The sequence below is a fragment of the Micropterus dolomieu genome, linkage group LG10 (genome assembly GCF_021292245.1).
Source record: "Micropterus dolomieu isolate WLL.071019.BEF.003 ecotype Adirondacks linkage group LG10, ASM2129224v1, whole genome shotgun sequence".
NCBI lineage: Eukaryota > Metazoa > Chordata > Actinopteri > Centrarchiformes > Centrarchidae > Micropterus > Micropterus dolomieu.
This window is the reverse complement of record NC_060159.1, coordinates 16,909,937-16,922,751: the sequence shown is the minus strand read 5'-3', so window position 1 is coordinate 16,922,751 and position 12,815 is coordinate 16,909,937. Positions and strand designations below refer to the sequence as shown.

The 12,815-nt window shown below is 41.4% G+C and overlaps 1 protein-coding gene across 4 annotated transcripts in view; it reads left to right on the top strand.

The window, feature by feature from the left end:
* Nucleotides 1–12,815, top strand: part of afg1lb (AFG1 like ATPase b) — a 36,080-nt gene that overhangs the window by 3,017 nt on the left and 20,248 nt on the right. Inside the window, exons 1-5 of one of the 4 annotated variants that reach the window (XM_046060531.1) lie at nt 842–989; nt 6,413–6,473; nt 6,605–6,706; nt 6,935–7,062; nt 10,969–11,068. In XM_046060531.1, coding sequence (XP_045916487.1) covers nt 6,619–6,706; nt 6,935–7,062; nt 10,969–11,068 — 316 coding nt within the window. In that variant the 5' untranslated portion in view covers nt 842–989; nt 6,413–6,473; nt 6,605–6,618. Of the gene's footprint in view, nt 1–841; nt 990–6,412; nt 6,474–6,604; nt 6,836–6,934; nt 7,063–10,968; nt 11,069–12,815 lie in introns of those variants that run through there. The other 3 variants (XM_046060529.1, XM_046060530.1, XM_046060532.1) reach the window with 3 other exon arrangements.

Here is a 12,815-nt window from a genome sequence, read left to right as displayed (position 1 = left end):
AAACGCCTACTGTCGAGGTTATCCAGCTTGATCTTTGCCTTTATTAAGGCGAGGGTGTCAGCATCTGTGACTGAAGTAGAATTAATTTGCTGAAGGCTGCAGATAACGTGAGGCTACACGCTGCAACATTATCCTCACTTTGATCACTTACAAGACTAGTAACAGCTGGCATGGGTCTCGGTTATTGTTGACAGTTTAAGATGCATGTTAGCAAGTTATGGCATAAGAGAGAAAAGGCATAATAGCCAATGGTAACTTACATGGTGATCAACCTTAATCCGTCATGGTTGGTTGGTTTTTATTGTAGAAAACACTTAATGGCTTACTTCAACAACCGAAACATAAAACGGTGTTGAAACAGTATTAGATTAGCAAAAAAAGCCAGAAGAAGGTAGCCTAATTGTGAGTCTTATTAAAGAAAGTGTGCATCTGTATTGCAAGGATCTTGCTAAATGTGGTTGAGGGATATTATCGTTTGAGAACGTGCGCCGCTTTAAATATTGCCGCCGCAAGGAATTGTGGGACGGCATTCTCTCCTTTCCTTTCATAAAGGCTGGTCCGGTGTACCCTATGCTAAAGGAGATATGAAAGGAAGCATTGAGGCACCTTTCCAGCTCTTATCATAACTGCCACTGAAATAGGCCTACTTCCGGTTCACTTCACTCAGTTAGGAACCTTCCTAAGCAAAAAAGACTTTTCGAACGCAGCCGACGTCTCATGTCTCTAGAAACATATTTCCTTGCTCCTTCTCTCCTGGCTTGGTTTCTTTGCGTCTCTCTATGCATCCCCCGGTGGGCGGGACTAAGACGCAAGGAAAAGACGCAAGTGAGGGAAACGTGGATGCTATTAAGAGACTTGAGAAACACCCTCAGAAAGTGCTCCTGTGGATTGTTGACTGGCAGAGTGAGCTGGGTATATCAGGGGTTGGCGCAAGCGTTCTGGTGATGAGTTCCTGTAGACAAGGAGATTCCTATTAACGGTGCAGACAGGTAAACATGCCGAGAACAAGAGCAAAAAGAGATTCTAAATACTGGTAGGTTGTTAGATCTACGGTGAGCATACTAAATGACAAAATAATTCAGCACGGACTGGAAGGCTGGTCTGGGTTCAAGTACGCTGAGGTGATTGGTGAGGTAAGGGACAGGTGTGTGAGAGGTAATTATAGTCAGGTGAGTGAGAGTACCAACCAGGGAAGTCAGAGGCCACGCCCACATACTCCATGCTGATCATGTCAAAGGGAAATGCAACACAGACAGACAAAAAACTAAATACACCAAGCAAACAACAATCATCCCAAAAGGCAAACTAAATCAAAACACACACTCTTATAGCCTACCCCTGGCCTGTAGGTAAGGGAGTTCATCCTACTCAGGGTTATCAACCAACCTCAGCGTTGACAATCTCTGACTGCCTACACTGGTGTTAAACGGCACTACGACGGTGAATAAGATGTTGGTTAGTTGAGTCGGTGTTAACCTACTGTTTAACTTAACTGGAGTCGGTGCGCGTTCACATAAAAGGGACGTGTTCGGCCGTGCAGGCAGAGTTTTTCGCAACGGCGCATGCTCCGTATTTTCCCCAGAAGAATGCACGTTGATTTAGTCAGGAAATGAGGAGTTTAAAGACGCATTACCGGCCAAATCTAACACTGTTGAGGCCGACAAAGCCAGGGAGGCTGTTTGGCATCGCACATAATTTAGAATTTTTATTCACAGTGTCCTTATTGTAGGCTAATTCTTTATTATGTATTTTATGGCCTCTTCATAATGTAAATAAATGTGTAATATCATTAAGATGTAGAGATACACCAGCACATTATGTTCATTGTAATAAAAATTATTGGAGCCAGGGGAGAGGGGGAAAGAGTTTTCTAGATTACTCTGATAAATTTATAAGAATCTAATAATCACAAATCTAAAAGTTAAAAACTTGAATAGCCTATATTCTCTGACATTGTAGGCTTATTCATACATTTATGAGAGAAACTCTGAAAACTAGTGGGTTTTATTTTATTTTTTTTCAAGGAACCACATGCTTCACTTTGCAAGGCTGCAACATCACACACGTCTGCCATGTAGCCTATTGCGTGCGGCGGAAAATTATATTAGACTTTGCAATTGGATTTAGCAGTGAGGAAATGTGAGTTTAGCTCAAAATCACTATATTAAAACTGAATTTCACTCTATAACATGTTATATTGTGACAATAAACCTACCTACCTATTATCATGCACCTTAAAGACTTTGCTGTGGATTGGGCGTATTCAGAAGAAAACACCAGAGTGACTTAGATTTTTTGTGACTTTAATTTCAGGGAATTTTCCGATTTTTATTCTTGAAAATTTGACACTTTCATCTAGGATTTTTCTTTTCGCTTTATTAACCCCCACCTGGCTCCATATCTTTTTGGACACGTAAAATAGCCTATTCAATCTTAATATGTGAATACACTTTGGAGAATTCAATTATAGCCTACAGATGGGCTAAGAAACTGTCCTGTTTATTAATTAATATCTCCTCCCTAAAATCACAGAGGCTGCAGGGCTGTATGAACGTAATGCTGTTGTGTTAAGAATAACTTCATTTCAGCTGCAACCGCAGTGGAACAAGTCAGGATGAAATCTGAAAATATGTGGTCAAGTGGTAGCGTATTAATATCCTACTTCTCATCATTAACAGTGAGTACAGATATGGTGTGTAGTCTACGTATAACCTTGAGTTAACCACGAACAAAACCTGCTAGGAGATGCAGCATAAATTGCCATGGCAACAGACCTCGGTTAACACCTATCCACCTTTCGTAGTACGGGTTAATTGGGAAGTTATACCCAACATCACAAAGTTACTCCTGAAGTTCTTCTTAACCTTTATTGAACTAGGAAAGTCACATTGAGGTTAAAACCCCTTTTCCAAGTGAGACCTAGTGAAGACAGGGACAGATGGCAGGATCAAACAGATAACCAAGCAACAATAAGAAACTAATCACAAGAACATCATTAGGTACAACAGAAAACACAGCAAAAAAAAAACAACAGCATTAGATCATAGATTTAATGAGGAGTTAAGTGGTAATAGAATTGGCAAAGCAGTTGCAGTTAGCAGTGACCACCTCCTTTATTCTATGTTTAAAATCATTTAGAGAGATGAGGGATTGAAGTTTGAGCTTGGTCTGCACATCATTCCAAGTCCTGGGGCCATAGTAGAACAGGCTTAGCTTTCCAGCCTCTGTTCTGATAGCAGGCACTTTGAACTGTAGCCAGTTATGTGACCTGAGATTATGACGGTTTTGAAAAGTTAAAAATGTCTATTTTAAATAATTTGGAAGTTTACCTAAAATTCTTATAAATTAAAATATAACAATGTTCAAGCCTGCACAAGTGAAGAGATGACCATCCTACCAATCTGTACAGTATACAATGATGTGTCCTAAAACTAGGGTTAATGACATATCTGAGAGCTGAGTGATAAAGGGGGTCAAGTTTGGACATGGTGGACAGAGAGGCAAACCTGTAGATAGTATCCCCATAATCAATCTGTGACAGAAAAAGGCCAGCAACTAAGCGTTTTCGTGAAGCTGTGGAGAAACAAGACTTTAGCCTGTACAGAAAACCCAATGTGAATTTTAATTTCCTTGCAAGATAATCAACATGGTATTTAAAATTTAGGTAAGTTACCTGGATAAGCCAGTTACCTCGCTTTGTAGTACAGGCCACTGGAGTGCGGTTGTGCAGGTGTCACATTAGGGGGCCGTGACAAACTCCCCTTTTTACTGCTCAGTAATAGTCCTTGTAAGAGAGGGATTCTTTGCATGTTCACTTTGCAGACTACACCCATGAATACAACACTAGAAGGCCTATATAGGCTAATCAAGACTACTTCTTTGATGAAACAATGCAAATTTCACTCACTAGCTTTTTGTGGAGGCTAACACAATATTTATGTGTTCTGATTTATTTGTGCATGCTTACACTTTAATGTAGTTATAAAAAGGCTATGTTGCATTTTCTTTTAAGATTTGGGGGATTTGGGATGCAATTCTGAATAATTCTGAATCACAGCATGTACACTTATTTTTTCTTTAGAATTCTGACGCTCAAATATAATGTTGCAGAGTGAAAATAGCGCACTAGGTAGAAAATAGTGAGTGACTTAGGACACCCTTTACAATTTACATGGCAGCATGGATTTGTTTAAAGCCTTTTCCAGTGTGGCATCTGGACTCTCATGCTGTTATAAAGCCCCATTGACGTCTAACATATGGAGGGACTTCACAGAGTCCACTGTACTGTACTCCAGTTGTCTCACTGATGGTGGCCATGGCGCTCAGGTCAAAGGGAGGGTAGGGGTCTGGGAAGTGTATTGTGCATTTGAGTTTTGGAACGGCGTAATGTAGGAGGCTGTTGTTGTTTTTAGGTCAGGGGAGCTGACTGTCTCGTATGTGGTGGTGGGAGTTTTTTTTGTTGGTTGGCTGGCACAGACACATAGGGTTAGGCAGAGATTTTGGAAGGCAGCAGGGCAGACCTCCCGCTGGGCCCGTCCCGGCACCCCTCTCACTCTCTCACCGTCCCCATGCAGTAATGAGGGGATCCCCATTGTCTGGGCCATTCTTGTCCTTTTTGCTTTTGATTCGGGACTCTGACAAATACTTTGGTGTTAAGCTATCAACACCACCGCCCCCTCTTCTTTTGCACCTTATTTCTTGCTCTGTCCCTCACACACACATACACACCGACTGGTGTACTTATGCAATTATTTTGGTTTAAATCAGGTCATACCACTGTCCTTTCGGTGTCTGTTCTCTCTGTGAAGTGCCGCCATTGTCCTCACTAACTGACCAAGTCTGTGGGGAGAGTACACTTGACTTAATATTGACCAAATGTGGCGTGGTTTTGCGGATGGTCGGCTAACAATGGGCCATTGTTGGGAGAGAGCCACCCTCTTCAAGTCAGACCTGCATCCTGTACGTTGTAGCTCTCCAGCAGGACAGTTGTACCTGACTCCCACAATTACTCCATTAACCTTGTTAGTGAGAAACATGACATCTCTGGCTGCTGATAAACAAGTTCAAAAGCAGTTTTCCTTAACTCCTTTCAAAGCCAAAGTGGACATGCCCTGCGTATGAACTTTCCACTCATATGCCAGTCTATATCCTCCACTGGGAGGTGAGACAAGGCCACAGAGCTCAGATAGACATAGTGTCTGAGGGACAGCCTTGTCCTTCTCCACTCTGCCGTAGCAGAATGGCTTTCAGCCACCACTGACAATACCCCAACATGCCAGAGGGCAGCTTGGGAAGTCAGGGAGAAGTCACACACTGTTATGCCAGAGCAGACAGGAAAGGCTTGTTGCTCTTCCAGTCTTTCACTCCAGCACAGGACAGGCGGGGATGGAGGGATGAAGGGGGTAGAGGGGAGGAGCGTGAAGAGGGCAGAGAGAGAGGATGGGCAACAAGTTTGTTTTTTCATTTAGTTTTCAATTGGCCATTGTCTGTGTTTACCAGAGTCAAGTGCTCCTTGTGCAGTGGACACCAAGTGCAGTGGACACTGAGTACCGTCTTCATGAAATAGTTGCTAAATTAAATTTAAAGAGGACAAACCTTTCTATTTAGTGCTGAGTACGTTCCGAATCTATTTCCTGTTGCCCAGTTACAGAGATGGACAATCCTCCAGTTGTTAAACCTTATATAAAAACATGTATCGTTGTTGCTCTATAGACAAATATGTGCCAAGTTATCATTACATGTCATGATTAAACTGGTGATATATGCGTTTACATGGCTTGGGTCCTCTTTAGAGATATTTGGCTTTACTCTATATTCTCAGCTTGGTCACACAGAAGACGTTTTTTTTGAAGCAAAGACCTTTTGATGATAGGAGGCAGGCAGCACAATGACTTCCAGCAGCACCTCAATGCAACAGTACCGTATCACAATTAGCAGCGCTAAACAGGCTGCGCAGACAAGTCCACTCCATCTCGTATGGAGCCTCATCCAGTCCTCTCCGTTTTGTCTGACAAATCCCCCCATTGTTCCTCTGATGATGCTTTTCTTTCGTGGGAACCCTGGCTTGTCTTGTTGATTAGATCCCCTTTGTCTTCCTCCCCTGCAGTGGGCTAGTCTGGAGAATGTGAAACCTCACACTGTAGTGGTGGCTTAATGCCTCACCATACATTGTTTATTAAACGATGATTCAGTCTTATATGGTAATGAATATAATGAAGTTTATTTAGGTCACCAGATATAGTTTTGTTCTTTTAATAAGGAATTCATCTGTACATTAATTTTGAACAACCCAATTGATTTATGGTTAACGATTGTGCATTATTATTTATGATGACAAGCAGATGTTAAAAGATTGAAGATAAAACAAACACACCGCAGTCATTTCCTCATTTGTACTCTTTTATCCCCAAAGGAGGACACTGCTCCAACTCCACCACTACCACCCAAAGGCTTCTATATCTATGGAGATGTTGGTAAGATCACATATAGAAAATGTCTTTATATCATAGAAATAAATATCACTAAGGCATTTAATATGGCAGATGTATGAGATCTGGACAGAAGTGAGAATAATTGCTTTTTCTTTATTCTCTCTACCTGTCAGGCACAGGGAAGACCATGCTCATGGATATGTTTTACTCCCGTGTGGAAAACACTCGTAAAAAGAGAGTCCACTTTAATGGCTTCATGTTGGACATACACAAAAGTTAGTATTATCCTCCCACTCCACGGCATTAACTGTTGAAGTTTTCTGACTCATGCGCTGGAGATCCTATATTTAGCGCTCTGTTTGTCCTGAAGCCCTCCTGCTAATTGTCTACCATTATGCGCACAGGTGAAATTACCGCTTTATTCATTCAGTATTGTCGTTGAGTTTGGGTTGCCGATGCAGGTGTGCTTAAAGACGTGCCTGACGTTTGTGTACTGCTTAAAGGGATCCATCGGAGGAAACAAAGCCTGCCAAAGCGAAGGCTAGGGAAAATGTTCACCTATGACCCCATATCACCGGTTGCCATGGAGCTCAGCGATGAAACCTGCCTCCTGTGTTTTGACGAGTTTCAGGTGAGTGTGTTACAGGCTGCGTGTGTTTCTGTTCTTAAAACAAGTAGCAAACTAGACAGTGAGAAATCTCAACACTGTTGTGTGTTTTGATACTCCATATATCAAGTGCATTTACTTAAAACAGTGGTTCTAGTACTTAACAATAGGTGATACTGGTAAAAAATACTGCTAATACAACTCTATAAAATGATGGCATGCTGATGCTTATGTATGTTATTGTTAAGAATACCTGTTGGCCTGGAGGATTAAATAAATACCAACAAAGTCCTTAAAATGTGCCAACGGTTTAATAAGCATCTTATTGCGTATATTTTTGTATATAGTAAAAATAATATTTGTTCTGTTTAAGGCATTTTAAAGGTTTAAACAAGTTCACAAAATGAAAGAAAATCCCAAACAACCAAGGTGCTGTACAATGTTCATATTTAATATGTCAAATACTGTTCCAGATAAAATAGTCAGTCTGGCCTACAGTCAATCGTCTGATAGCAGATGTTTGACAAGAGGTGGTTGTGTTTGTGTTTCAGTACATGCTGAAGTAATTGTTTGTATATTATTCTGACACATGCTACATATATTTTATCTGTGTAGCACTTTGTATATTCTGAGTTCAGTGTTGAGTTTTCAATCTGTGATCACTGTTAGTGTTCAATCACAGCCACTGGAAGCCTCTGATCTTGATGGCCCCACAAAAACAGGACTGGGGACACCTAGTGGCCTTTTTGAATACAACATAATTGTAAAATGACTTCCAGTGGCATTGAAACATTCTCTCTCCTTCAGTGTGTAGTAAATTTACTAGTGCAGTAGTAGTAAAATTGTGTGATCTTATATCACATGTATCATGGTATAGCATTACATTATCATTACATTGACACTGCAGCATTCAGTTGAGTCATGTTGCTCCTGTTGCTTGTTTGTGCAACTAAACTACTACAACCAAGTCATCCTTAGTTTATGCACACTGGATTTTCAACTAAAAGGCACCTTAGAGGCGGCTGTGGCTCCGGAGTTAGAGCGGGTTGCCTACTAATAGGAAGGTTGGTGTTTCAACCCCCGGCTCCTGTCTGCATGTGGAACCCCAAATTTCTGATTGTGAGTGTGTGAATGATTAGTTTCTTTGCGATGAGCACTTTGCATGGTAGGGTCTGTTATCAGTATATGAATGTGTGTCTGAATGGGTGAATATGACATGTATTGTCAGCTTTGAGAGGTCGGAAGACTAGAAAGGCGCTATACAAGTACAGTCCATTTACCTTCAGCCATTAGTGCTGCAGAACTTCTCATTATTTTACCCTACCCTCAAAGGAGAGAGCCACTACTGAAGCTTTGTCTGTAAGGTAGTTAGTCATTCACTGCAGTAGAGAAAGACGTGTGCTTCTGTCTTTATCATTAGCCAGCCAAACATCTGTTAGCAGCACAATGTTGTTCCTCTTACTGATATCATTACAGTTAATGCCAGCAGGTCAAAGGTCACAGAAGGTGCGCTTGCTCCCTCTAATCACTCTCTATGCATCTGCGAGGATCAAGAGCTGCTCCTTTCATCCGGCCGTCTTTCACATTTTAAACTGCGGCGCTGTTTGTGCATTCTCATTGATTTGTTTTGTTTGCTGTTTCCAGCTTTGCTGTTTTCGCTTGTCGACTGTTGCTACCGTTGAATGGAGGGGAAACAAGCAGACATGTGCGTGTTGTTTGTGATGCATAAACAAGAGGTTGCGAGGTTTGGGAGAGTTGGGGATTGGGGGGGTCTATACCAATCAGCATCCTCCTCCACTCAGCCATGCAAATGAGGCTCTGGGTATCAGTCGCACTCTGCTGCTTCCTTAAGTGAGTGGAGCTAGAAAGCGACTGGCGGCGGCGGGTCAGATGGATCTTATCCTCTTAAATGCTAATGACATTTCTCCATTCTCTTCATTAGCGTCGTGCCATTATCAGTAATTTGTAGCCCCCCTCCCTCCTTTTATGGCCCCCACCCACAGCCCCTAATGAATACTCGCCATTGAGAGGTCTGAGATGGAAAGATGGGAAGAGAGCGAGAAAGGAAGAAGAAGAGTGAGAAGAAAACGCGTGCGCGCCATTGTCTCAGGGCCTCAGTCACCGTGCAGCCTCTGAAATTGCTCATAGGTTGTGTACATAAAGAGGTGTAACATCAAAAGAGGTTTAATTTGGCACCCGTGTGCCTCGCTGTAAACTGACAGCCGCTTGAGTAATTGGATGCTCATTTAAATATCAGCATTGGCTGACGGAGATTGCACCATTATTTTTGTGTTCCACAAGTGCTACATCAGTCCCCTCCACCTTTCTCATTCTGTGGGTACCCATTCTCTTTCCCTCTCCCTCTACTCATTCAGCAATCAATATTGCCCCTCATACTATGCCCATGTTGAGGGCACATGAATAAACAAATCCAGGTTGTATAAAAGGTCATTTTTAAATGATTCTTTTGAAATGAAAATAAAATCCTGCGGTCGGAGGAAATGGGGGCCCCTTCAGAGAGACACAGAGCCTTGGCTTTCTGTTGATTCTCATTACACGCACACAATCACTCACACACACACACTAATTTGATGCCCCTAGCCACCTCTCCTTAGTGAAATCAAGGCTTTAACACAAATGTTAATCAAGCATTGGCAAGGGCAGTGGGGCTAATATGCAAAAAGCAGAAGACCCTCCAGAGTATGAAAGAAGGCATATGCTGTGGGTATGGCCATTAGAAGTGCCTGTTATATACAGGAAAGTAGGTAAGAGGGGAGTAAGAGGAGAAGGCGGGACAGAAGTCTTCCTTTTATTCAAGACATCCTAGTTCTTAAAAAGGTTTCATTCCAAAATGTGACATGCCCTCTCTTTAAGATTATAGTAAAGTAACTTGAAATGTAACTCTCAGTTTACCTAAAATGTGGATGTGTACTGAGAAGTAATATGTTTCTCGCCAAAAATGGATTCTTTATTTACAGCAGTATCACTAGATTTTTGTTGATTTGTAGGTTATATGGGCAGAAAACTTGTCAATGACAGTTGGCACGAGACTGGCGACTTTGAGCAACAACAGACGCTTGAAATAAATCAGTTTTTTTTTTTTTTTTTTACAATATGCTCATAATAGTCATCATGTTTAATCGCTCATGTAATATACATGCTGCTTTGGCTACAGTGCATCACAGGGCAACATGATTTCTCACTTTGTGGATGAACAACAGAGGTGAAACAGGGAGAGAGATGAGAGAATAAGAACAAAAGTGAGAGCACTGGATTACTAATAGAAAGGTCAAAGCTCTTTATTTAACGGCCAGCGACTCATAAACGTCCTTGCTTCAGTGTTGTCATCGACCTTTGTTTATTGTGGACATGGAAATGATGTAGATGAAAAAGGCAGCAAGCAGTTTAATTGGATTTATGTATTATAACCTTGAATTGCCTTGTGTCTAGTTCATACAACACACACGCGCACCTTTTTATATGCCTTTATTTGGCCATCTTGGGTAGAAGCTTTGTCTGCCATCGTGAGCCCAGCCTGGATTCACATTGCTCCATTTTCATTATTCTTTTCTTCCTCTTGTTTTCACGCCTGCGTTCAGTCATTCTCACGTCTGCTCAGTTGATTAGCTCGGGGCCACTGCCTTGCCTCAGCTACTTGTCCCCAGCAGAAAGCCGCTTCGTGACCATTTGCAGTCAGTTCAAGTGGTGTAGGTGTGTTTATGTGTATGTGCGCGTGGATGGAGTGTGTATGGCCATGACCAGACACAAAGGATTCAATGAGCACACCTGAATGACACTAATCAACATGGAGTGTTGACGGCATGGTTTGACCTCAGACACGCGCGCGCACACACACAGAGTGTGGCAAGGAAAGCTGAATTATACAGTACATGAATGTCTCCTTCTTCTTCTCTGGTTCTGTTCTGTCAGGTCACCGACATTGCTGATGCCATGATCCTGAAGCAGCTGTTTGAGACGCTGTTCAAGGCCGGAGTAGTGGTGGTGGCCACCTCCAACAGACCACCTGATGGTATGAAGACCAGTGCTCTTTGTATTAATTATATTGCTGTTACTAAACACACAGTTGAGTGAATAGGTAGAATGAAGTTTATAGCCTCCGGACTAACACTCTAGCACTCTTTTCTGTTCTCAGAATTTCCCACGACCTACAAAGTGGATGTAAAGCAATAAGTCTGAGGTAAATGAATGCTCAGAAACCATTAACTCCATTAAATTTTAAAGGTTTAGTATTAAAAGTGAAGTTACACTGCAGGTTCATAGTATAGTCTCTTGCTCAACAGACTTTTTAACTCAAATGGCAAAGAAATCATACATAACAAGTGAGTGTAAAGAGTTAAAGGGAATTATAGTAACAGAAACATTATAACTACCACAACATTAATAGTAGCAAAGACAAATAATAAATTCTACTAATATTGCAGGAATGTATTAACATTTCTTACTGTGGACTTTACAAACAAATAGGGTATTTTTGAACCACATCATGCTCCTTGGGGATTAAATTAAAACACTGCCAAATAAGTCACTTTACTCCAACTTTATAAGAAGCTGAAAGAAAGAGAATATGGAAGGGGGAAAGGTTATTGGAACAGCTGGAAACATCCCCTTTGCTTAGTGTGCATGCTCTGAAGTTAGACCTATTCACACCTGGAAGATATCTAATGTACCCACGGCTACATTCAGTTATACTGAATGTGAAAAAATCAAGGGCCTTGCACAAGAGAACTTTACTGATTCCTTTTTTTTGCCATCAGGATGATCTTAATTTAGCTCCATCACATTTTCCCAGTGCTGCTAAAAGGCAGTGATTGATGAGTTGTTGAAAGCACATAATGCTACCAACAACTTTACTATTAACTGCTCCTCAAAATTAAACACATCACTTTTCTTCTCTCCAAATATTTTTGAATAGCTACCCTTAATCAGGGTGGTATCTGAAGTTGTTTCCAGTTTCTTGATTTCCAGTACATCAGTTAATTACGTGACTTATAAATCATAGTCATTTGGGGAGGTGTTTGAGGAATAGGGCACGGTATGTTGGAGAGTTTTGCAACAAGTTGATGACAGTTTACTGAAGCTAACAATGGTCTGCACCTCGCTGTGAGTGCACGGTCACAGTGAGTCAGCTTTTACCACTTATTGCTAACAGTACAATATTTTCAAAATATGCCTTAGACCTGAACGTCCATTTAACCAGTCAGTAAACGGTTCACCATCTGCCTGTAGCTAAAATGACACGTAATAATGTTTGCTTCTTCTCCTCCCCTTGAACCAGCAAATGTCACTTTACATACATCTACATTATTCGTTTAATACTTTTATCTGAAAGTGCTTGGCTCAATCAACAACCAATTCAGCTTTACCACACCTTTGCAGCAATTAACCAGAGGAAAAGGCGAGGAACATTTGATACAGCTCTCACTGACATGATACAACCTTTTAAACAGGCTTTGATGTTGCATTTAGTGCCAGCGGAGAAAGAATGAGCAAGGCGTTGATCAAGGCGGAGATAAATGCATGATGTGTTATCTGAGGTCTTTTTTTTCTTTGGGAAGATGTTGATGTCTTGAAAGTCTCGAGTGGATACGAAGTGGATGGCAGCAAGATGGCTCTCTTAGACAAAGATGCCCGTCTCTGATATTTACTAGCTATTAAGAACAAAGCACTAAACCAGGAAAACTTGATAGAGAGCCTACTTGGTATTAATTACATGGTTAATGGAACACTGAAAGCCATAAGAGACAACTGGACATGAA